At 41.7% G+C, this 25837-nt stretch overlaps 1 protein-coding gene across 11 annotated transcripts in view; it reads right to left on the bottom strand.

The window, feature by feature from the left end:
- Positions 1-1263: 1263 nt before the first annotated feature.
- fbrsl1 (fibrosin-like 1) overlaps positions 1264-25837 on the bottom strand; it is a 1025915-nt gene continuing 1001341 nt past the window's right edge. For 6 of the 11 annotated variants that reach the window (XM_072587705.1, XM_072587708.1, XM_072587713.1 and 3 more), the window contains 8 exons: positions 24167-24199; positions 22627-22668; positions 20328-20399; positions 19233-19368; positions 17206-17286; positions 10911-10994; positions 5149-5374; positions 1264-3870 (listed from right to left, as the gene is read on the bottom strand). In XM_072587705.1, coding sequence (XP_072443806.1) covers positions 2637-3870; positions 5149-5374; positions 10911-10994; positions 17206-17286; positions 19233-19368; positions 20328-20399; positions 22627-22668; positions 24167-24199 — 1908 coding nt within the window. In that variant the 3' untranslated portion in view covers positions 1264-2636. The remainder of the gene's footprint in view (positions 3871-5148; positions 5375-10910; positions 10995-17205; positions 17287-19232; positions 19369-20327; positions 20400-22626; positions 22669-24166; positions 24200-25837) is intronic. The other 5 variants (XM_072587711.1, XM_072587715.1, XM_072587709.1 and 2 more) reach the window with 4 other exon arrangements.

Genomic DNA, 25837 nt, shown 5'->3' with positions numbered 1-25837 from the left:
TGCTGGGAAAGCACAGCTGCTCAGGCAGCATCCAAGGAGCAGGAGAATTGACTTTTCAAGCATAAGCTCTTCATCTTCCTGAAGAGCTTATGCTCGAAACATCGATTCGCCTGCTCCTCAGATGCTGCCTGACCGCTGTGCTTTTCAAGCGCCACACTCTTCAATTCTGATCTCCAGCATTTGCAGTCCTCATTTTCTCCTTCGAGTATTTCTCCAACTCAGGAACTTCAGGCTAATTGCAGCATTTTCTGCTGCTGTTACCTTAGATCAACAAATTCAGCATAAAATATGACCAAGGGGACTCAATATTTCAGGGTACTTGATGTTACAGAAGAATAGGCAAAAAGGAAAAGGAGGTGGGGTAGCTTTGTTAATTAAGGATGATATCCAACCGTTGTAAGTTGTGAAACAAGCGCAACAAATTATGATGGGGAAATGGTTTGGGTGTAATAAGGAATGGCGAGGGAAAGTCATGGATGGGAGTCATTGAGGCAACTCTTCAGGACCCTATCAATTAGAACAAAGTATACAAGATGAGGGGAAAATAAAGTCTAAGTACAAATACACAGTAATGTGAAAGAAAACAAGTGCTGAATACAATGAAACAAAGCATGGCACAGCTTCTTTGCAAAAATCTGCAATTTAAAGCTACGAGAATGGTAATCAAGTACCCATGGTCAACTGTCGTCAGCTGGTTCATTAACAAACTTCAGTGAAGGAAATCTACCATCCAACCATGCTACCTGGTCTGGTCTACACTATTCCAGACCACAGCAATGTGGTTGTTAACTGCTCACTGAATTCTTTTCAGTTTTAAATGTGTCCCCTTGGGGATGGGTAAAGCTGGCATAGCCAGTGACATTCACAGTTTATGAATGAAAAAAAACATTAACCTCATGAGCTTGCCATGGTTTAGTTGGATGATAGGACCCATAAGTTGCACGGATAGAATTGCAGTGAGAATTACAATGTATCACATCCTCTAATAAGTAAACCAGTGAGATATTTTCATATTAAACAGATTTTTGCTTGGGAATGAACAGGGAAACAAAGGCCCTGTGTTGATTTTGAAGGTTTTTTTTACTTGATCCAATAATGTAACTACTGACCGTATAGTTCTCAGCTGAAGATCACAAAAAAAGCATTGCCACAGGCATACAGCTTCTCTGTAGGGATTGTCAAAACAATTTTGCATCAACTACTCAAGGGGTGGTGTTAACCAGTTGAATTGGTATGACCTCTGACACAACAAACAAACAACCATTTTGTCTCAAAATCAATGCTGTATTTGTCTCATTGATCTACAGGAATCAAGTCTGTTTAAAATACAGAAACCAAAGTACAGAGCAGAAAGAAAGAAATGGCAGCTGATGTATGAAGTAACTACAGAGTAAAAGCCCAGATATATAAACACAGATGCTGCTTTTTTTGTCCAGCAAGTAAAACATGGCAAAATTTACATATGACCAAGAAATGAAGAATCAGGCAGAGTAGTTCAGTCAGAACCACACTGCAAGAAAGACCTGTTTAAGCACTTCATTGCTAACAGTATTTTATTAGAAATGTTACTATGAGATTTGATCCTAAAATACTACTTTGTTTTGTATACAGATTCCATAAAAACACTGCACAATTACACAAGGTCCACACTGAATGTCCTTGTCAGCCACTAAGAATTTCTCCCAATACATTGTCTGTGTAGTGGATTGAGAAATAAAATCTTTCTCTGAACTGGGTGCCTAATTGGTCCAACAGTTTTTGTCTCTCCCTCTTGTATTGTGTCTGCTTAATGGATTTACATGTCTCCACTGTTGCACACGGTAGTTTTCCCCCACCCCACAGTATGTTGCCATTAGTTTGGTAGCGCAGCCTTTGTGAAAGACCTGCCTGCGGTTCTTGCATAGTTGAATTGAATATGCTTCTCTGAAACTGAGCTTCAAGCACACTTCCACGTGACACTATAGGAATAACTGTGCTACAAATATCCAGTGAGCTGTTCTGGTTTCAGAAACCCTTTATAAAGGCTACCTAAGTAAAGAATTTAATTAGCATGTTCTGAGTATCAACAGAGTATTTACATTTGTACACGAACCACAAGGACCTGTTCTGCATATCTTGTAATTGTTAATAAGGCAAAACAAATTCAGATTTGTACATTTCTCAGAATACACAGACATTTTTGGGAAGCAAATAAAGTCATTTTTGGCCTCAATAAGAAACATCACAGTGGATTCATTGTAAATTGGTATCTTGATTAATGATACCAATAGCAAACCCTGGGTATTATTAAGATAGTCCGAGGCCTGTAACTGCTGAAAAACAGAACACAAAACTGAAAAGCAAACAAATTGAAGTGAAATAATAAAATTACAAATTCATACAAATTAGGTTTCAAATATTGGAAAAATGTACAAACATGATTTCAGAATTCTTCTCTGCACAAAGAAATCTAGAGATTTATAATTGATAATATATTAATTCCAATTATAAGCAATCTTCTGATATCAAAGTTCAGACTTTATATCCCTCTCAACTGTGCTTCAATTCTATAAATTTACAGGGTTCTCTTCTTGTTGCAGTGCATTATTTGAATCAAAGGATCTCATATACAGGACAGCCGTCACCAGGTCCAAGAACTACCTTGCCTCAACTTCTTTGGGATTACGAGAAGGGGAGTAGTCCCGGGACTCTGAGTTAGTGAGTGGTGTAGTCCTCCGGGGAGAGACAGACCGTGCACTGCCTGCTGGTACAAGAGGAGGTGGAGCACTCAATGCTGCAGTTGGTGGGGTCCTGTTCAAAATACCATTGTGATTGGCAGTGGATGGACTTAGCCTTGGGTAGTGCATTCCACTTATATGAGGCATAAAAGACGGCACATGTGCCAAGTGACTATCCATAGCAGACGTGTGCAAGGCATGTAACCTAGCACGGTCAAATTCTTCCCTTAGATGCAAACGTTCTCTTTCATCTGTATGTCGTAAGCGCTCCTGTTCACGTCTGACCTCCAGAACATGCTCATGATTGTAGTCATGAGGCTCCCTGTCTCTAAATGAACGATCATGCTCATAGAAACCAGCTGATGTTGGGAACCGGTGCATGGAATCTGTGCGTAAAGGGAATTCCATCCTGCGGTGCAAATCAAAGCTCCGGTATGCATCTCGTAAAGGATCCCGGACAGGATCCCATGAAAATCCAGGGTGGGGCAGTCGTTCTCTTCCCGCCAGCGGGTTCATGCCTATGAAAGGTGTTACCATTCGTGCACGGTCCAGCACGTTCATGTTGTTCATCTGGTGGATGCTGCTCATTGTGATGGGCATGGGCCCCATAGAATGACCCAGTGAAAGTCCGTGTATGGATGTGTGGTGAGGTGGCTCATTGTTCCTTGGATGCTGAGATGAGTCCGAACCTATTACCATCACCTCATTATCCTCCTTTCGCTCTTCCTTTATCTTTACATCGTTCTTTATTTTCTGGAGGTCACAGGACGGCTCTGATTTCCTTTCACTGTCTTTGCTCACTGAATTGCTGAGCTTCATGCTTTCACTCAGCACACCTCTGTTGTATGGAGAATTGGGCCTCACAACTGGTTTTGTGTTTTCTTCAGGGGGTAGTCGTCTCTCATGGCTCTGCCCATCTTTTACTGGCGACCGGTTCTCCTTGATTTTATGCTCAGTGCCGGGGAACTCTCTCAGTGGGTCTGTGTGCTCCCTCTCCAGCTCCTTTGACCGATCTCGCTCGGTGCTGCTGTGGTGTCTGTTTGGATCATTCATACTTCGGCTGTTGCTGTGGATGAGGTTGTTGATTTGATGGTTGACTGGGGCAGATGCTGGTGATGATCGGTTGGAGTGCCTGTTTTTCTCCACTCCGTCCCTAGAAAAACATGCCAATGTTTTAAACTGCACGGTACTGCAAACAAATAATCGGTTATTCAAATCTAGTTAACCTGAAAAGTTTGGAAAGTTTGTAGGCAAATCATTTTTAATATGAAATTCTGGAAATATCTCACAGGTCAATGGGACCTTTTAAAGTGAAACGTTGCATGTGGTTGATACATAGAACGTTAATGTTATCTCTTTTGTAATGCTGATGGACAGCTGCATATATCAAAATGAGGCTTTTTTTTCTTACAGTTACGCAGAGCCGAAATGTCTTTTCATAGAATCGCAGAATTATAACTGAATGTTTGCTCGATTCAGTCAACAAAACATAATGGTATTCATTTTAAGTCAGAAATAACAAACTGTTTAGATATTTGATAAGGAATATTTTTTAAGCAATAACTTGTAATGTTTTTGCAGGAATTTGGAAGCAGATTCAACAATAATGTGCAAAAGTGATTTAGGAAAAGAAATATTTGCAGGGCTACAGGGCTAAATTGATAGCTTTTCCTGAGAATTAGCACAGGCGTGAAAGGCAGACCAGGCTCATTGTGCTGTAAAATTCGATGATTCTAATATAATGAACAGACAAATTAAGACTCCCAAAGATTTTACACTGTGGGATTCTAGAACTGATTTTACATTTGATTCTTTAATGATTTGTGTTGCCCATCCCCCTTGCAAAATAAACACAAATGAAGGGATTATTTATCTATGGGTGACATCATCTTCCAGATTACAAATAAATGTGGGCATTAATGTTCCACAACTTGGTTTGGTGCAATGGTTTGCTGCAAAATACAGGCCCACTGACAGGATATCCTATTAGCATTGGCATCCAAACTACGATTGAATATTATAAACTGCTGGAAATTTCAGATGATGGTTGCTTCATTCTGCAGTGGGGTGTAAGGGAAGAAGGGCATCCTGTGTCTTTCTGTGAGTCCCATTGTAATCAAAATTGTCCCAGTGAAGCGAGTCCATATGCACAGCACCCTTTCCAACAGCAACAGTGAACACTGTTCAAAAATTGGATCAATTTGTTCTTGATGATTACATTCTTTGTAACATGTTCTTATTCACATGATGAATTGGAAAATGTTTGTGAGAACCGGATGTGCACAGAACTATTAGTCTATGGAGGAAGATGCTCAGATCAAGAAGAATCAACCCTATAACACATGAAGTGACGTAGATAGAATGTGTTCACACAGGGAACGCTACTGATAGAGAACTCCCACTGAACAAGATGATATAGTTAGGCACGTACCTTTCTTTCTCTCTGTCACTTTTAAGTGAAGATTCTCTTTTCTCCAAATCTCGGTCTCTGTCGTGATTAGTTACCGAGGAGCTTCGTTCAGACTCCCCTGGCTTTGGCCACTGTGGTGGGGTTGGAAATGAAGGTGGAGTTCGATGGAGACGGTTCCACGGTTCATGAGCATTGTTGAGGCTTTGTATTCCTGGAGCTTCTTTGTGACCAAACATACTGTTGGAAGCTAGGCAAGTAGAATATATGGGAAACAAACAAATTAAGTGGAATACTTAAAATCACATGATGGACAAGATTCTATGATGTACTGTTTTGCCAAGCCAAACAAAAAACACTTGGAGCTGGATTTGGACATTGACAGTCAAGTTTTCACAGTTGAGTTGTTTATTTGAAGTAGACTTAGAACAGGGACACAGTAAAGACATTTAGTCTTGATGGAGCATACTCCATGCCACCATACAGCTATACTGGTGGAAGCTTGCACTTATGAAGCCAGAATGTCTTTGTTACACCCAGATGGTTCGAGTCCCTTAATGAGTCAAGTGTAAAAACTCAGTCTGATGTCTGTACTATTGATTGAGAAAGAATGCTCACGCTGCTGGGGCAGCTCCAACATAACCTGCATGACAGCAATAATTGCGAGATTTAGAAAGTGGGATAAGCAATGCAACATTATCACATCATCAGCTGCATTCTTCTGATTTTTTAAAGGGACTTGGCAAAGATGTCAGCAGGACGTGTGTGTGTGTGTGCGTGTTAATGGAGAGAGTGAGGACTGCAGATGCTGGAGATCAGAGCTGAAAATGTGTTGCTGGAAAAGCGCAGGTCAGGCAGCATCCAAGGAACAGGAGAATCGACGTTTCGGGCATGAGCCCTTCTTCAGGAATGAGGAAAGTGTGTCCAGCAAGCTAAGATAAAAGGTAGGGAGGAGGGACTTGGGGGAGGGGCGATGGGAATGCGATAGGTGGAAGGAGGTCAACGTGAGGGTGATAGGCCGGAGTGGGGTGGGGGCGGAGAGGTCAGGAAGAAGATTGCAGATTAGGAAGGCAGTGCTGAGTTCGAGGGATTTGACTGAGACAAGGTGGGGGGAGGGGAAATGAGGAAACTGGAGAAATCTGAGTTCATCCCTTGTAGTTGGAGGGTTCCCAGGCGGAAGATGAGGCGCTCTTCCTCCAACCATCGTGTTGCCATGGTCTGGCAATGGAGGAGTCCAAGGACCTGCATGTCCTTGGTGGAGTGGGAGGGGGAGTTGAAGTGTTGAGCCACGGGGTGGTTGGGTTGGTTGGTCCGGGTGTCCCAGAGGTGTTCTCTGAAACGTTCTGCAAGTAGACGGCCTGTCTCCCCAATATAGAGGAGGCCACATCGGGTGCAGCGGATGCAATAGATGGTATGTGTGTGGAGGTGCAGGTGAATTTGTGACTGATATGGAAGTGTCCCTTGGGGCCTTGGAGGGAAGTAAGGGGGGGAGGTGTGGGCGCAAGTTTTGCATTTCTTGCAGTTGCAGGTGAAGGTGCCGGGAGTGGAGGTTGGGTTGGTGGGGGTTGTGGACCTGACGAGGGAGTCATGGAGGGAGTGGTCTTTTTGGAACGCTGTTAGGGGAGGGGAGGCAAATATGTCCCTGGTGGTGGGGTCTGTTTGGAGGTGGCGGAAATGACGGCGGATGATACGTTGGACATGGAGATTGGTGGGGTGGTAGGTGAGGACCAGTGGGGTTCTGTCCTGGTGGCGGTTGGAGGGGCGGGGCTCAAGGCCAGAGGAGCGGGAAGTGGAAGAGATGCGGTGGAGGGCATCGTCGACTACGTCTGGGGAGAAATTGCGATCCTTGAAGAAGGAGGCCATCTGGGTGGTACGGTTTTGGAACTGGTCCTCCTGGGAGCAGATGCGGTGGAGAGGAAGGAATTGGGAATATGGGATGGCATTTGTACAGGGGACAGGGTGGGAGGAGGTGTAGTCTAGGTAGCTGTGGGAGTCGGTCGGTTTATAGTAAATGCCTGTGTCGATTTGGTCACCCGAGATAGAAATGGAAAGGTCTAGGAAGGGGAGGGAGGAGTCTGAGACAGTCCAGGTGAATTTGAGGTCGGGGTGAAAAGTGTTGGTAAAGTGGATGAACTGTTCAACCTCCTCATGGGAGCACGAGGCAGCACCGATACAATCATTGCTGTAGTGGAGGAAAAGGTGGGGGGTGGGGCCAGTGTAGCTGCGGAAGATGGACTGTTCCACATATCCTACGAAGAGGCAGGCATAGCTGGGGCCCATGCGGGTGCCCATGGCTACTCCTTTGGTTTGGAGGAAGTGGGAGGATTGGAAAGAGAAGTTGTTCAGGGTGAGGACCAGTTCAGTCAGTCGAAGGAGGGTGTCAGTGGAAGGGTACTGGTTGGTACGGCGGGAAAGGAAGAAGCGGAGGGCTTTGAGTCCTTCGTGATGAGGGATGGAGGTGTACAGGGACTGGATGTCCATGGTGAAGATAAGATGTTGGGGACCGGGGAAGTGAAAATCATGGAGGAGGTGGAGGGTGTGGGTGGTGTCCCGAACATAGGTGGGGAGTTCTTGGACTAAGGGGGACAGGACCGTGTCGAGGTATGCAGAGATGAGTTCGGTGGGGCAGGAGCAGGCTGTGACAATGGGTCGGCCGGGGCAGTCAGGTTTGTAGATTTTGGGTAGGAGGTAGAAACGGGCAGTGCACGATTGTGGGACTATGAGGTTGGAGGCAGTGGATGGGAGATCCCTGAGGTGATGAGGTTCTGGATGGTCTGGGAGATGATGGTTTGGTGGTGGGAGATGGGGTCATGGTCAAGGGGGCAGTAGGAGGTGGTATCTGCGAGCTGGCGTTTAGCCTCAGCGGTGTAAAGGTTGGTGTGCCAAACTACCACCGCGCCTCCCTTGTCTGCTGGTTTGATAGTGAGGTTGGGATTCGAACGCAGGGAGTGGAGGGCTGCACGTTCCGAGGGTGAGAGGTTGGAGTGGGTGAGAGGGGTGGAGAGGTTGAGGCGGTTAATGTCGCGGCGGCAGTTGGCTATGAAGAGATCGAGGGCAGGTAAGAGGCCAGCACGGGGTGTCCAGGAGGATGGGGTGTGTTGGAGGCGGGAGAAAGGGTCGTCAGAGGGTGGGCGAGAATCTTGGTTGGAGAAGTAGGCACGGAGGTGAAGGTGGCGGAAGAATTGTTCGATGTCACGCCGCATGTTGAACTCGTTAATCCGAAAGCGTAGGGGAATGAAGGTGAGGCCTCTGCTGAGGACTGATCTTTCATCCTCAGAGAGGGGTAGATCTGGAGGGATGGTGAAAACACGGCAGGGCTGGGAGCTAGGACCTGGTGTGGGGCTGGAGCTGGGAGTGGGGGCAGGGACAGAGATCGGCGTGGGGGCGGAGTTGGGCGTGGTGACGGAGATCGGTGTGGAGGCGGGGTTAGACGTGACGGAGATCAACGTGGGGGCAGGGTTAGACGTGGTGACGGAGATTGGCGTGGGGGTGGGGTTAGGCATGGTGACGGAGATCGGCGTGGGGGCGGAGACACATGCGGCGCTGTGGTCATTCAGGTTAGTGATGTCACCGGGGGCGGAAGTGGCTGCGGCGGTGGCAACTTAAGGGACGGAAGTGGCTGTGGCGACAACAGAGACAGTGTTATTCTCGATAGCCGCAGAGGTCGCGAATCTGTTGGCGATGGTCTTCCTGGCGATCGCAGAGGTGGCTGTCTGGGCGGCGTTCGCGGAGGCTGCGAGGTCGGTGGGGGCGCGGAGGCTGCGAGGTCGGTGTGTATTGTAATGGCCTATTAAGATAGCTAACTTCTCCATGAAGAAAACACATTGGCAAACTGCCACAGCTAGTAAAAACAAGTAATTGCACTCCTTCCTTTTTATAAAATTCATTCATGGGATAAGGGCAATACTGGCTAGGGCTTGCATCTATTGCCCATCCCTAATTGCACAGAGGGCAGTTAAAGGTCAACTACATTACTGGGGGTTTGGAGTCATATGCAGGTCAGACTAGGGAAGGCTGACAATTTCCTTCCCTAAAGAACTTTAGGGAATTGGATGGGTTTTTCTGACAATTGACAATGGATTTACAGTCATCATTAGATTCTTAAGGACAGATTTTTTTTTATTGAATTCAATTCATTTGCCATGGTAGAATTCAAATCCAGGTCCCCTGAACATTACCGGGACAAAAACAGAAATTGCTGGAAAACCAAGTCTGGTAGCATCTGTGAACACAAAGCAGAGTTAACGTTTTGGGTCCAGTGACCCTTCTTTAGAACTTACTGTAGCTAGAAAAAGGTTGGTATATATGATAAAGATGGGATGGGAGAATGGGAAAAGACTAAAAGATAGGTGGAGATGGAGCCCTGAGAGAACGAACAACAGTTGGGCAGACAAAGGAATGGGTAAAGGTCAGCCTGGGAAAGTGGATAGCTGCTAAATGGGGACCAGCAGCCCATGTTACAACAAGGCCTGCTATGTGGGGTTTGGAGTAAGAACATGGGAGAAGAAGTGTTCCACCCCTAAAATTACTGAACTTGATATTGAGTCCAGAAAACTGTAGGGTTCCCAAGTGAAAAATGAGGTGCTGTTCTTTCAGCTTCGTTGGGAGCAATTGCAAAAAGCCTGAGAAAGAGATGTTAGCCAGGGAACATGGTGGTGTGTTGAAGTGGCAGGCAACGAGAAGGTCAGGGCCATTTTTGTATACAGAACATGGGTGTTCTGCAAGCCTTCATCCAATCTGTGCTTTGTCTGGCCAAGTACAGAGGTCCCACACTGTGAGCAGCGAATACAGTGGATTAGATTAAATGAAATGCAGGTAAAACACTGCTTCACCTGGAAGGTATGTCTGGGGCCCTGGATAGTGAGCAGGGAGGGAGGGAGGAAATAATTGGGCAGATGTAACACTTCCTGTGTCTGCAAGGGAAGGTGCTTGGAGTGGAGGAAGAGTGGACCAGGGTATCCAAGAGAGAACAGTCCCTGCAGAAGGCTGACAAGAGAGTTGAGAATATTTGTCTGGTGGCTGCATCCCATTGGAGGTGTCAGAAATGGTGGCTAATCCTTTGGATGCGAATACTGGTGGGTTGGTAGGTGAGGATAACAGGCCTCTATTGCTGTGTGGAAGACCGGGGTGAGAGCCAAAGTACAGGAGATGGATCGGACATGGCTGAGGGTCCTGTCAACAATGGTGGCGAGGAATCCTTGGTTGAGGAAGGTGGTGGACATTGTGAAGGCCTCCTTGTCTAAGTTGGCATCATCGAAACAGGTATGGAGGAACTGGGAGAATGTAATAAAGTCTTTGTAGCAAGCAGAGTGTGTGTGTATAATCAATGGGAGTGTATGAGAGTTGGTGGGTTTGTAATGGATATTGGTGGCCACCCTATCCCCAGAAATGGAAACAGAGATGTCGAGGAAGGGAAGAGTCAGAGATGGACTGGTGAAAGTGAGAGCAGGGTGGCAATTGTAAGTGAAATAACTTTTCCCATTCCGGATGAGAGGGGAAAGCAGCACTGATGATGTCAATGACGTACTAGAGAACGAGTTGTGGATGGGGGCCACTATTGGACTGGAACAAGTAAAGATTCAGGCACAACTGGGCCCAATGCAGGTACCCACGGTCACCCTTTGACCAGAATAAAGTGGGAGACATTAAAGGAGAAAATATTTGGGTCTCTAGATTAAGAGTCCAGAGATAATACCAATCTAAATAAATACATTATCTGAAAAAAAGTGTTAGGACAACACAATGAATAATGATACTTTAGATTTACAATACGAATGTCCACTAACCAAGTGCTGGGTTGCCTAATCCTCCAAAGGCACTCGTGCTGAGGTTTCCAAGGCCACCATAGGTGTTTGTTCGACTGAATGGATCTGTAAAATGACATGGATTTAAAAAACAGTCAGCCATTGCTAGAAAAGACTTAGAGGTCTGAGGATATGCATTTAATTTTGCAGACTGACTCTCAGGTGAGATTTACTGTAAAATGGTGTTGACCATTCCTTTAGAAGGTTTGATGTATAAATAGCTCACTTTAATACCAGGCAGCATCTTGTTTCTAACTGCCTAATAAAACCTGTCTGAACGCGTGCAAACTTTTCCAAGCTAGTAAAACAGCAGGCATATAGGTTAGTTAAACTAAAGTTCAATGACTTGAGAACAGGTGTTTTTGTTCTGCACCTGTGGGCTGCGCAGAGGCTCAGTGGTTAGCACTGGTGCCTGACAGTGCCAGGGATCCGGGTTTGATTCCAGCCTCGGGCAGCTGTCTGTGTGGAGTTTGCTCATTCTCCCCGTGTGCGCATGAGTTTCCTCTGGGTGCTCAGGTTTCCTCCCACAGTCCAAAGACGTGCAAGTTAGGTGCATTAGCCATGCTAAATTGCTCACAGTGTTCAGGGATGTGTAGACGATGTGCATTAGTCAGGGGAAATGTAGAGTAATAGGATAGAGGAATGGGTCTGGGTGAGAAACTCTTTAGAGGGTCGGTGTGGACTTGTTGGGCCAAATGGCCTGTTTCCACACTGTACGGATTCTAATTCTATTTATTTATTCAAAACAACTGAAAATATCCAGACTTGACTGTTAAAATTTATTTTCATATCCTAAAACTAGATTTTCCAACCACTGATAAAGAAAAAAAGTAGAACACCAAGTCCTTAAGATTTCACACTCAATTTGTCTAAGGTTTCTTATTCACACCAGACTCAAAGAATGCTCCAGTGTGATATTTAAAAGATAATTTTATTCTAACTTGCCACACAGAAAATCTACTAGAAAGCATGTTTTACTATGATAAACTTTCATTTTAACTCATTTGACAAGAACTCACGAAAACTATACCGAAATTGATGTAATTACAATTAACAACTACACTGCCTATGTTTCTTTTGTACATGCTGGTTTAGGTAAAAGAGCTATTTTATCCTTGAAGCTAACATCCCTTGAAGATATTTATGATTATCACAGTAGAAAATGCTGTGTTGTGTGATTCTATGTACACGGGCGGCACGTGGCACAGTGGTCAGGACTGCTACCTCACAGCGCCAGAGACCTGGGTTCAATTCCCGCCTCAGGTGACTCTGTGTGTGGAGTTTGCACATTCTCTCCGTGTCTGTGTAGGTTTCCTCCCACAATCCCAAAATGTGCAGGTTAGGTGAATTGGCCATTCTAAATTGCCCGTAGTGTTAGGTGAAGGGGTAAATGTCGGGGAATGGGTCTGGGTGGGTTGCTCTTTGGCAGGTCAGTATGGACTTGTTGGGCCAAAGTAAGTAATCTAATCATAAGTTTCAGACAACACTCCCTGTTTAAAAGGTTAAGTGCGAAAAATAAGTGGCATGGAATTACTTTCCCTCAGGCAATTTGTTTCAGCTTGCTGTTATTTCTGTATTTGAAGAATCATGGAATTGTTATTGTGCAGTGCATGTTACCCACCTTGTCTGCACCAGCTGTCTGAATAAACACTGACTTAGCACTATGCTGTTGGCCTTTCCCCATAATGTTGTAGAGAGTTAAAAATCACAACACCAGGTTACAGTCAAACAGATTTATTTGGAAGCTTTAGCTGTGGAGTGCTGCTCCTTCATCAGGTGGTTGTGGAGTATAAGTAAGACACAGAATTAATAGCAAAAGTTCTTATATTCCACAGCCACCTGATGAAGGAGCAGCGCTCCAACAGCTAGTGCTTCCAAATAAATCTGTTTGACTGTAACCTGGTGTTGTGTGATGTTTAACTTTGCACACCCCAGTCCAACACTAGCATCTCCAAATCATAAATGTTGCAGAGTATTTCTATTTAAATAATCACGTAAGTCCCTTTTGAATGCCTCGATTTAACCTTTCTCCACCACAATCCCAAGCAGTGCATTATAAACCTGAACTACTCGCTAGGTGGAAGCATTTCTTCTCACATCACATTTACTTTTATGCCTCTTAACCACTGGTTACTGTTTCTTATCACTCAGCAACAATGCTACTGTTCCCTTTATTCCATAAGCTATGATGTTTCTCTTAAAATCTGGCATGTGCACTGATCAACAGCATTACACTCATCAACTCTTTGTACTACCTCTTCAAAGAACTCTTCTTAAGAAATGCATGGTGACTCTCCCTAAATAACCCATATTTGCCGATATGACTATTAATTCTATTCCAAATTACTGTTTCTACAGAAGGTTTTCCATTACTTTAACTAGTCTATAATTGCTGGGCTTCTCTTTAGTATCTTTTTTAAACAAGGCCATGATATTTGCAATTCTCCAGCTGTCTGATACCACCCCCGTGTCCAGGGAATACCGAAAGATTCTGGCCAGTGCCTATATAATTTCTGTTCTTGTTTCCTTCAATATTGTTGGATGCATTCCATTCTGTCCAGGTGCTTTGTTAATTCCAAGTATTAACAGCTTAACTGATATCACTGCTTCATCAATTTTGAACCTTTTCCGTGACTAAGTTTTCTCCTCTGTCAAATTACTTGGATAGCATCTGGTTCCTTAGTAAAGATAAATACTAAACATGCATTTATTATCTCAGATGTGCTCCCTTCTTTTACCTATAAATTTCCATGTTAGTTCTTAATGAGCCCTATTCCTCCTTTTACTACCCAAGACCTCTTTTGGAGTATGGAGTCTAGCTCTGGTTGCCCTGTTGTAGGAAGGATATTGTTATGCTGGAGAGGATTCAGAAAAGATTTACCAGGATGTTGCTGGAAATGGAGGGTTTAAGTTATAAGGACAGACTGGGACATGTTTCACTGGAGCAGAAGAGTTTGAGGGGTGACCGTATAGAAGTTTATAAAATCTTGATTTGGAAATGCCAGTATTGGACTGGGGTGTACAAAATTAAAAATCACACAACACCAGGTTATAGTCCAACAGATTTAATTGGAAGCACTAGCTTTTGGAGTGCTGCTCCTTCATCAGGTGATTGTGGAGAATACAACTGTAAGACACAGAATTTTACTGGCCTATAGAAGTCTGGCGTTCCCTTTACATTAAACGCTCGTCTTTTTTCGCTTCTCTTATTTGCTTTTTCACTCAACTTGGTTCTCATATGTATCTGCTATTTGACTCTTGTCAGTGCATGCTTTATCATAATTGTAACTTCTTTTCATCCAGGAGAGCTTTGGATTTATTTGCCCTCCTTTTCCTTTTGAGGAAATATATCTTGACCATATCCAAACCATCTCTTTAAAAATAGTTCAATATTCAACTACAGGCCTTCCTGCCAACCTTCTACTCCAGTGTGTCTGGTTCAGTTCTGTCTTGCCCCATTCAAGTTGGTTTTTCCCCAATTAACTTCTTATTCTGGATTGCCCATTCCTTTTTCCACCATCATTCTAAATCTTATGATACAATGATCACTTCACCCTACATGTTCCCCTGCTAATAGTTGATCAATTTGTACCACCTTGCTCCTGAGAGCCAGGTCTAACTGTGCCGTCATGTTGGACTGTACATATACTGCTCTAGAAAACTTTCCTAAACACAATCTAAGAATGATTTATCTCATTTGTCCTTAATATAACCACTATCTGAACCTATATTTGGGGTACTTAAAGTCCTTAGTTATACCTTTCTATAATGCTTGTACCTCTTTATAATTTCATTTCAGATTTGCCTCTACATCTTTCCCAGTAGCCTTAGACTGCATTGAGCAATGTACTTGCACCTTTCAGTAATGGAGAGTTTCAGAGGACTGGAAAATTGCTTGCTTGGTTTAAAAGGGAGTAACGCAAAAGACAGAAACTTATAGGCTGATTAGCCTAACCTCAGTGGTGGGCAAGGTTTCGAAGTCCATTGTGAAGGATGAGAATTCTGAATACTTAGAAATGTATGGTAAAGTTGGGCAAAATCAGCAGGTTTTGTCAAGGACAGGTCTTGCATGACGAGTCTGCTAGAGTCCTTTGAGGTGGTAATGAGCAGGTTTGACCAGGGAGAGCTACTGGATGTCATCTACCTGGACTTCAAGGTGTTGCACAGAAATCTGTTGAGTAAGATAATGGCCCATGGTGTTAGAGGCAAGGTAGATAGAAGCTTGGCTGTCTGGCAGGAAGTAGAGAGTAGGGATAAAAGGGTCTTTCTCAGGATGGCAGCTGGTGACAAGTGGTGTCCAGCAAGGGCCAGTGTTGCGATCACAACGTTTCACTTTATACATTAATGATCTAGATGGAGGAACTGAGGACATTCTGGCTAAGTTTGCAGATGATACAAAGATAGGCGGAGGGACAGGTAGCATTGAGGCGGCAGGAATGATTTGGACAGGTTAGGAGAGTGGGCAAAAAGTGGTAGATGAAGTACAATGTGCGAAAGTGTGTGGTCACGCACTTTGGTAAGAGGAGGAGGCATGGACTATTTTCTAAATGGGGAGAAAATTCAGAAATCTGAAGTGTAAAGAGACTTGGGAGTTCCAGTCCAGGATTCTCTCAAGGAAATTTGCAGGTTGAGTTAGTAGTTAGGAAGGCAAATGCAATGCTGGCATTTATTTTGAGAGGATTGGAATATAAAAGCAGGGATGTGTTTCTGAGGCTTTAAAAGGGTCTGGTCAGACCACATTTGGAGTATTGTGCACAGTTTTGGGCCCCATATCTCAGGAAGGATGTACTGGCCCTGGAGTGGATTCAGAAGGGGTTCACGAGAATTGTCCCAGGAATGAAAAGCTTAACATTTGAGGAGTCTGGCTCTATATTCAGTTGAGTTTAGATGGATGGGGAGTTGGTGGTGGTGGTGGGGGAGGAGAATCTAATTGAAAATTATACAATATAGAGTGGGCCTGGTCAGAGTGGATGTTGAGAAGATGTTTCCATTGGTAGGAGAGACTAGGACCCAAGGGCACAGCCTTAGAGTAAAGAGAAGACCTTTCAGAACGGAGATAAGGAGAAACTTCTTCAACCAGACAGTGGTGAATCTTTGGAATTCTTTGCCACAGAAGGCTGTGGAGGCCATGTCATTGAGGATATTTAAGACAGAGATAGACAGGTCACTGATTGTCATGGGGATCAAGGGTTATGGGGAGAAAGCGGGAGAATGGGGTTGCGAAATCTTCTGCCATGATTGAATGGCAGAGCAGACTCTAATGACTTGAATAGCCTAATTTCTGCTCCTGTGTTTTATGGTCTAATCTGAGATTGCTAATCTATTTGAAAAGGGATTCCTCAACAACAACAAAAAAAAGAGTTTGAGAACCATAGCCCAGTCTTGTCGAAGGTTTGGAACCAGCAAACATTGACAGTCAGATTATATTCAGGGATCAAGAAAGACTCATTTCACGCAGACTTGGAAAAAAAATTGTGTTACAGAACTGATCACTCCCATGGTCAAACTGCTGCAGGACAGCTACTATACTGGGATCTGTTCAACAGCGTGGAAAATTACAAAGGTATGTCAGCTTAGTAAAAGCAAGGCAAATCCAACCTAGCCAATTACTATTGCATAATCCTACTCCTGATCTTCAGTAATGTAAGCAAAAAGCATCTGCAACAGTGCCATTAAGCAACAGTTACTCAGTAATAATTTGCTCACAGATGTTCATGTTGGGTTCTGTCAAGGCTACTGAACTTCAGTCCCTTAAGTCCTCCATAATTATGACTCAAACTTATTCAATCAGCTATATCAATGACCAGGTGAATTTTCATAGGTAGAGGAAGCCATGTAAGATTCTGTTTAGCTGATGCCTTCAGGCTGCAGTGTCATTAGTGCAGAATTTTCCATCTCAGTGAAATAAGCCTTTTAAAAAAAAACAGCAGAGTTGGTTTCAAGTCCAAGGAGTAGACTTTGTAGCTGCAAAAGAGTGAACCGGCACCTTATAAATTGATGTTGAAACGCTAGTGGAGCCTTCGTTATTAAAACCAGGAAATAGCAGTGATATCACAAGGTACTGCAACCCGCTGAATTGCAACAGGTACTATTATAGTATCCCTTCTGGAAAAGAAAGCAGCTGAGGGAACTGTTAAGTGAAAGAAAACCTGATCATAATTTTATTTAGCTGTGACTAAATGCAATGTGAGCAATTGCTTTGTCAAACCCAAGTATAAGGTTGCATATTTGTAAATATTCACTCACTCATCCCCTTTCCCCAGCCCACAGTTCTCACCTGCCAGGTGACCAGTGGGTAAATAGTTGCTGTGGTGATGAGGTGGAGGTCCAAAGGTGGTTGCAGCTGGATGTGCATTACCTACAAAGAAAGGACAAAAAAAAGCCACGGTTAAATGAAGGATAAAGGAGTCAAGAAAAGCTGAAAGCAACAATCCATCAATACTGTTAACAAGTCATCAGAGAATAGAGATACATAGGGTCATTTCAGTGAACACGTACATATAGTTCAAATTATTACTATATCATCAACCCAGGAGGCAGCTTTCTGTTGAAATGGAAATGCATTGAAACATATCTTTTACTCTCCTTCCAAATGACTGATGGCGGCTGTCATTTTCCAATCCGCCAAGATCTCAGGACACATCTAACAGATGAGAACCCGAGTGACGGGTTTTAAATGAGATCACTTACAAACTTTTGTAATGCACAGGACACCAGCAAGGCGATAATGAAGATCCACCAGAGAAACAAAAGGAAATGCTGCAAAGTGGCAGTACGTTATCGAACACAGTATTGGCTGGGCAGCCAACCATCTGTCTTCTGGACAGCTAGTCAAAGTTAACACATATCTACTAGGATACCAAAGATATCAGCACATCTGCAGTGCCTGGAAGGAGGGAGGTGTTTTTCAATGTTCCAGCAGCAGGGGGATAAAAACAATACACAATCAGTGAACATTTCATCTGATGGTAATTTAGTTAACGTTTTGAATCGCTATATTTTGTTGACTTCCAGGAAACCTTCATCAGATATCTAGTGAACTGCATCTACGTCATCATGGCTTTCGTGTAGTAAACACCCGACATGCTGGCAGTGATAAATACTTTAGGAAAGATGATTGAAAGAAGTGATAAGTAGTAAGATGGAAGGGGTTAGGAAGTTCAGGAAGGTAAGGGCTGAAACGGGACTACAGAGATAGGATTAGGGCAAAGGCGTTCAGAGGAGGATCTTGATTTAGTTGCGCTTGGGGTCAGACCAATAGGCAAGTGGAACCTAGTGCACTGAAATTCTGGATGAATCACCAATCTATGGAGGATAGCTGCCAACAAAGTCCAATCTGTATTGTCGAAGTAAGGATGGCTCATTATTTTAAACTGAAATCAGCTTTAGTCTAAACACTCATTAATGTTTAAAGATTTAATTCAGACCAAGGTGTAAAATTAATATATATATATTATACTGCCATTAAGATCAGAGAAAGATGAACTTTAGATCGATTCTCACTTGCTAAGAGGTTGAACCTAAAACTAAAGATATTGATTACAAGATTTTTGGAATGATTTAAAGTATCAAGCAGAGATGGAACCTAAAACCAGGACCATGACAATGCTGTGGGATCTCAAACACCAAATAAACTCCACAGGTTCAATCATCTAGTTTGGATGCAACATTTAGCAAACAGGCTTTCTGAAAAAGTTGCTGATTTCTTGGACGGACAACAAAACCATCGGATGCTTTATTAATAGGAGCAACGAGAAACCCAAAGAACGCCATTCCCAAGTTGAAACTTGCCATTCCTTTGTACTAGGTGTCAGAAAGATAAATGCACTAATCCATTCTCTTGGGTTCTGTGAGGTTACGATTAGGCAAAAAAACAAAATACATTCAAAACTGCTTTGCCAAACAACAAAGAACATGAGATATTTTACTGCAGTGCCACCAACCCATATTCTCACCATATTCTTTAATTCCCTTTGTCACCCCAAAATCTATCAACCTTTATTTTGAATATACTCAGCAGATGAATATCCATTACTCTTAAAAGGTACAAAATTCCAGTGACCGAACTGAGTGAAGACCTTTTATCTCCAGTCTAATGGCCAATCCCTTATTTTGAAATTGTGTCCTTATGCTGTTGATTCTTGGCCAACATTTTCTAAGCATCTACCCTGCCAATTCCCTGACAAATTTTCTCTGTTCCAATTAAATCATCTCTATTGTTGTGCATTCCAGCGCGTTTCAGCATGAATGAAGTATAATCTAAGAGAAGAGGAAATAAACATTTCATGTCATCAGGTGACATACCTGTGGTTGAGAAGAGGGGCCTGGCCAGGTCATGTGGATATGAGAATCCAGGAAATATTCCAGGTGCAGGTGGTCGACTAAACAGGTCCAGCTTGCCCCCTATTTCAAGTTTGTGATGGTCCATTGGCATTTGTTGCTTTAAAAGTACAATAAAGTTCTTCAGTATCATGCACCAAAAGTAACCAATTGCTTCATAACATAAACTGGCTGAAAATGCTTTCTGTCTTTATAAAATGGGAGATAGGAGCTGGGAAGTTCCTCAGGGAATGTGAAAAACTTCTTTTGAAAAATTAATTTTTTGTAAACAGTATTCCTGTTGATTGCCTTTTAATTAAGTGCACTTACAAAAAGGAGATTTCAGCTAATAATTTTGGACAGAATTATTTAAAAACATTGTTGCTCTGCTTGAGAGGGGAAGACAGGAGGTGAGACTAAATGGCTCACATACATTGCCAAAATTCTAACATACATGGCAGCTTCTAATGTTGAGTATATTTCTGGGAATATGATGGCATAATGGATTGGTAATCTGGAGGTCCAGGTGAATAATATGAAACTGTTGGTTGAAAACCCACAATGACAGCTGGAGGAGTCCAAATTCAATTAATAATTTGTCAGTTGAAAACTATCCACAGTAAGGTTGACTATGAAGCAATGAATTCTCGTAAAAACCCATCTCATTCACTGATATCCTTTAGGGAATGAAATCTGTTGTCCTTACTTGGTCTGGCTTACATATATTGGCAGATCCATGACAATGTAGTTCACTCTTAGATGCACTCTGAATTATTTTATATTATATTAGATTCCCTACAGTGTGGAAGCAGGCCCTTCGCCCCAACAAGTCCACACTGACACTGAAGAGCAACCTGCCCAGACCCATTCCCCTACATTTACCATTAAATCTATCAAATGATTCAGTTCAAGGGTAATAGTGATATAAAGTAAATGCTGGCCTTGCCAGTGATTCCTACATCCCATGAAAGGATAAAGAAAAAAAAATTCACTTAAACTGATATTTAAAAAAATACTTAGGGAAAAGAGAAAACAAAAATGGTCAATTCTGGGATTGAGAAGGTTTGTTTTTTTAAATACCTTCAGTTTTTGCTGGTGATGGTAGATTTGCCAGGCAATCTGCACATGAACAGCACACCATTTCCCAGGTTTCTGTAAGACACAAGATGCAATACATTTTAGTAGACATGTTTCAACTGCAGTAACAAAAACATGCACGTTTATAGGCTTACTGAAACAAAATGCAAAGCACTTAATAAGAAGCCAAAAGCCTTCTAAAATGGTGTGTACCCAAATATATATGCTGCAAAGTTTGAAGCAAATATTTAACGTGAGGTAATCCGTATGAATAAAAAATTATTTTCAATCCTATGGTAAGACTGCTTTTAATTCGACAAATAAACATATGTACACCAGAACAAGGATATGTAAATCAGGAGATAGAATGCACTTTGCACATGAGATTTGAACTGACTTACTGCATTTAGGAGTGGAATGCCAAGATGACACATGTAGATGACAATACAGTTTTGATTTTATAAAAGTGCTACTTTTATTTGAAGAAATCATAATAATTTAAATTTCAGCTGAATCAGAAACAGTAAAGCTATGTTCTCGGTTCTTCATTTTCAGCAAGAGATTGCTTATCTTCCATGATGAAAGTAAGAAGCCTGATTAAGAGCACCCTCACTAATTCAGGCAATGGAAATTTGTTATGCAAAGGAGAACTTGAAGAATAAGAATTACTGCACCTATGGTGGACAATCTTCTGCTCATGCCACAGCTTATTTTGACACTTCTTTCTGAATGAGAAGAACTTGACTAGGAACTATAGCAGATTGTAAAACAACCTGATGGTGTCATGGCTACATCTCATGAAAGGCACGTCCAAAATGCAACACTAATATTAGGAGCAGTCTGTCATGGCTTCTTTCCAGGCAACTTCTATGGTTAACTTTCTCAAAATTAATACATATTTGGGTTACAGTTCTTCTTGAATGACCCTTGATTTTTCTCAGGGTGATACATTATTATTTTGAGATGGAATAGAGGTCAGTATTAGTGGGACATATTCCATAACCTGCTTATCCATTCCTTATGATAAACTGACCAATGTCTTGTCTTCACAGTTGACTGAATTTCCAATGTGTACAGCAGTAGACTGTTAATACATGCGCCCATAAGGTAGAATCTTGGGTCGCCTTCATCCTTGAGGGCTTAGAATTAAAGAATGATTATCTCATGATCCCAATGATATTTGGATACTAGGGGCATGAAATGAAAATGAAGTCTGTGCACATGTCTGCGTTAGATAAGGCAGCCAAGGTATTATAGTACACAGCTGAGCTGTCTCTATTATTGAGAGCCAAGCCATCAATGTTATTATTTCCAGATCAACAGCACTAACAAGCATAAGGTAGCAGATTCAATAAATCACAGACATCTGTGCAAGACTAAATACTACACTTAAGCATGCTACTTATTTGTTACACTCCCCTGAACTCCAGAATATCTTGTTCACTAAATATAGTGCAAGAGCACACTAACTGCTTACCCAGTAACAATGGATAAACCAAAGCATTCAGTACTTATCATTAACAAATTCCATACTGGTTGAAGTAATTTGAATCTCCCTGCATCATGATTGTAAAGATGTCTACCCAGATAGATAATGGCTTATTATTTGGGTACTGAAGAAGCGAGAGCTTGCCAATTACCATTATTACAATCTGCTTCCTTTTCTGTGACAGTGGAGGATGGAAGGGGAAAAGAAAAATAAATAAAACAGTTCACTTTTCCTAATCATGGCCCAAATGTGTACATAAACCAGCCAGAGAAGCCAACAGCTGTGAACCAACCCACCCTGACCCCCATCAAAAAGAAAAAATAGTTTACAAGTATATTTTGAGAACAATACAAGTAGAAGAATTCAGCAGGATTACTGACTATCCTTGGCTGAATAGGGAGCAAGTCGGGAGCAGGTCAAGCTTAAGAATATAGAAGATAATAGCGGTCAGAACTGTATGTATTCAGAGCTTCTATCATTAATTCTCTTGTAATTAAGAGGGGAAGAAAAGATGAATTAGATCTTCAGGTAACCAAAGAGTGAGCAGGCTAATTTGGAAATGCCCCAAAGAGCCTGAAGTTGTGACCACAAAAATACCTGGTGCCATCAAATTCAAGGTCTAGCTATCAAGTCCAGTAAATTTTATAGTGAAGGATGTTTTGAAGAATTTTTCTGGAAATCCAAAAACAAAAGAGGCAAAATAATTCCAGGACAGCCTTTAAAATGACTTCTATGAAATGGAATCCCTGGCCTAGGACTCATCCCCAGGCAAACTGGGGTCTCAATTAATACTTTTACTCAAGGTATACTTACGCCCATTGGTTTTTGAGGTAGATTTACCCTTTTGAGTGGGAGCTGGAAGAAAACAGTAAACACAAATGAAACAAATAAACTCTTCATGGATGAAACCATGTCAAAAATAGATGTCTTGATTTTTTTTTAAAAACAAAGTCATCCATAAGTTTTCCCCTTGGCCTTCAATTGCAGTCTGCAAAGAAGTGTTGAGGGAAGATAGAAAGCCTTGCAGAAGCACAAAGAGTTTTGAAGTCAGAACTTTGTGATAAAGCCTTCATTTCTCATCCTTTGTTGCCAGAAAGCAAACAAACTTCAATAGATTTCAAAGAAATGTTGCATTCACAATGAATGCATCACTACAGGAATAGAAGTTTTGATGTGTGGGTAACCACGTAAACTCTCAAATGATGCTTAAAAAGCAAATAAGATTTGAAATTGGGCCCCAACGTAGATCACAGAAAGGAGATAGGACAGGTTCAGTAAAGTTTATATAATTTATTTGGTTGGGACTAAGCCAAAAGGCACATAGAATCATGAAACTATGCATTTTGAATATTCTGTATTAATTTTAAATATGAACACACTTGCTGTGTTTATCCATTTAGAGCATTATGGAGGGAAAACCAGCACTAAGTTAATTTGCTCCAAATTACTTAATCACACCGGCAAAATAATATTTACAGAAATGCACACATTATTACAACTGCACAACCCACCAGAGCAAACACAGTTATTTGATTACAGAAATCTTTAATTTTATTTAAGCATTTTCCACAACTTTCAAAGAACAAGAGTTGTTGTCTTTACAACGTTCAGAAATAATTTAAGCTTGCCATTTCCTTACACCAGTGACTGAATTAGATACATCATGGTCTGTTTAGCAGTAAATAAATGATGATGATTTTCATACTTCAGAGTTTTTCCTAAGCTCATGTCTCATTGTAAAAATCTGATTCAACAATTCAGGTTATCTACAAACCGAATTAAATTTAAAAAAAGCTCAGTTTCAAAATTACCCTTTTATCTTTAACATTTTCAAAGTACATACTTCCCCGAAAGAAGTATCTAATTAGAATTTCCACAATATGTGTCAAAATGGAAACGTGCCAGAAATCCCATGTAAGGGTTCCGCAGGCATGAAGCACAGTCCAGAGAAACTCCCAGGCAGATGGAGAAAAGAAAAATAACTCTTCACATTGCGTTTCTTTTGGACCATAAAGTTGAAATCAGGTGCATGAACATTCATATATCAGCATGAAACAGCAGAATGAATTGTTTTTGTGAAGCACAATAATCGAGTAATTCTGCCAGAAGTGATCAAAAAAAGGCAGTCGGCAGCTTGAGGTGCCCACTTAAATTTTAGACAAAACCATACAAACTGGTATTAAAATTAGTTATTAACAAGGTCAGCAAAAAACAAACTTGGGACTTGCATTGTGTATACTTTCAAACATTCTGTTATAAACAAGATGTTTTGGAATAGAAACAAACCAAATTAATAAAGTGCAAGGTTTATTCATAAGACAATTAACCATTGCAAAAAGTTAATCTCACTTACTCTTATTGACTGCCTGTATGGATCTGACAACTGCTAGAAAAGACAGAAAAGTTGCACAATTATATTAACAGAAGCAAAATTTTAATGGGAATTGACAACATAAAAATCTTCTTGGATAAATTAACGAGATTTTGGTCAGCGTCTAATGCAATAAACTCACCTAAATGTGAGTTTATCACTCAGTGGCAATTTCAAAGAACTTTTGGTTTACATGAAACTCATGTTTCTTTTTTAAAAGCTTTCATATTTTCATGTCACCATCAGTAAAATGACATTTTTTTCTTTAACAGCACTTACAGCCAACAAAATAATGTTAACATTTTCACAAAGAAGCTAAACGGTGGCACAGTGGCACAGTGGTTAGCACTGCTGCCTCACAGCGCCGGAGACCCGGGTTCAATTCCCGCCTCAGGCGACTGACTGTGTGGAGTTTGCATGTTCTCCCCGTGTCTGCGTGGGTTTCCTCCGGGTGCTCCGGTTTCCTCCCACAGTCCAAAGATGTGCAGGGTCAGGTGAATTGGCCATGCTAAATTGCCCGTAGTGTTAGGTAAGGGGTAGATGTGGATGGAGGGGTATGGGTGGGTTACGCTTCGGTGGGGCGGTGTGGACTTGTTGGGCCGAAGGGCCTGTTTCCACACTGTAAGTAATCTAATCTAAACTAATAGCACAATATCTATGTTTGCTGTGTGTCGCTGCTAATCATCGCCATCGGTCAAAATATATGGTACATTGTTGCTGTACATTATTGTGTTCACTATCAATGGTCACTTTTTAAAAAAATATACAAATTCTTTGCAGAAGAAGTTATAATTATTCTTGGTAATGAATTCATTTGATCATCCTGATTCATTTTGAATTAGCTGATCTAAATAGATTGCAAAATGTATTCATTTTTCATTTAATCTTTAGGTCAATACATTTTGTTCCAGAAGTACACTGCTGTGTGCATGCAACAAATCATCTTAGCTGTTGCACTGACTGAACTCTGCAGTGGTAAATGTTATAAACTGATTTCAGTCAGGTACCACAAACTGCTAAAGTTCTCTGCTTCCTTAACTCCCTGCCTGGGCGGGAACAAGTTCTGTCTTCACAGCTGTGTTTTAACTTCACTTATTTATTGGAAATTTGAACATTTTCAACAACCAGCATTAACAAAGCTTTAACTCAATTCATCTTTCAGTTATATCTATTGTCCCCATCAAAATCTGTCAACATAAGAACATTTTTTCAGTTTAAATATTCTAGATCAAAACTGCCTTTCACATGTATTAAAATCAACTTTGCATTTTTTCACAAACCCAAAAGGCACATCATTCCCACTGGTTTTCTCCATGTAGTGAAATGAAATATTAACACTATTCATATTCTTTACAACCCTTCTGTGTCTAAAATGGCAACTTCCACATCACAACAGTAACGACATATTTCAAAGTACTTAACTGACCACAACTCTCTGTGGAATGGTTGGGTTATAAAAGCCACCAAATAAATGCAAATCCTGTCTTTTCATGATCCTTTCAGATTATTATAATCTCACTGGATTTTAGTTTTTTATAACTAAAAAAATGGCTTGGAGAATTCGGATTTATTGAGATCTCAACATAAACTTCAGAGCCATTAAAAAGGTCACTGCTTTATATCAAAATATAAGTGTTTGAAATATTTAGGTCT

This window comes from Chiloscyllium punctatum, chromosome 17 (assembly GCF_047496795.1).
Source record: "Chiloscyllium punctatum isolate Juve2018m chromosome 17, sChiPun1.3, whole genome shotgun sequence".
NCBI classification, from domain to species: domain Eukaryota; kingdom Metazoa; phylum Chordata; class Chondrichthyes; order Orectolobiformes; family Hemiscylliidae; genus Chiloscyllium; species Chiloscyllium punctatum.
This window is presented reverse-complemented; position numbering and strand designations above follow the sequence as displayed.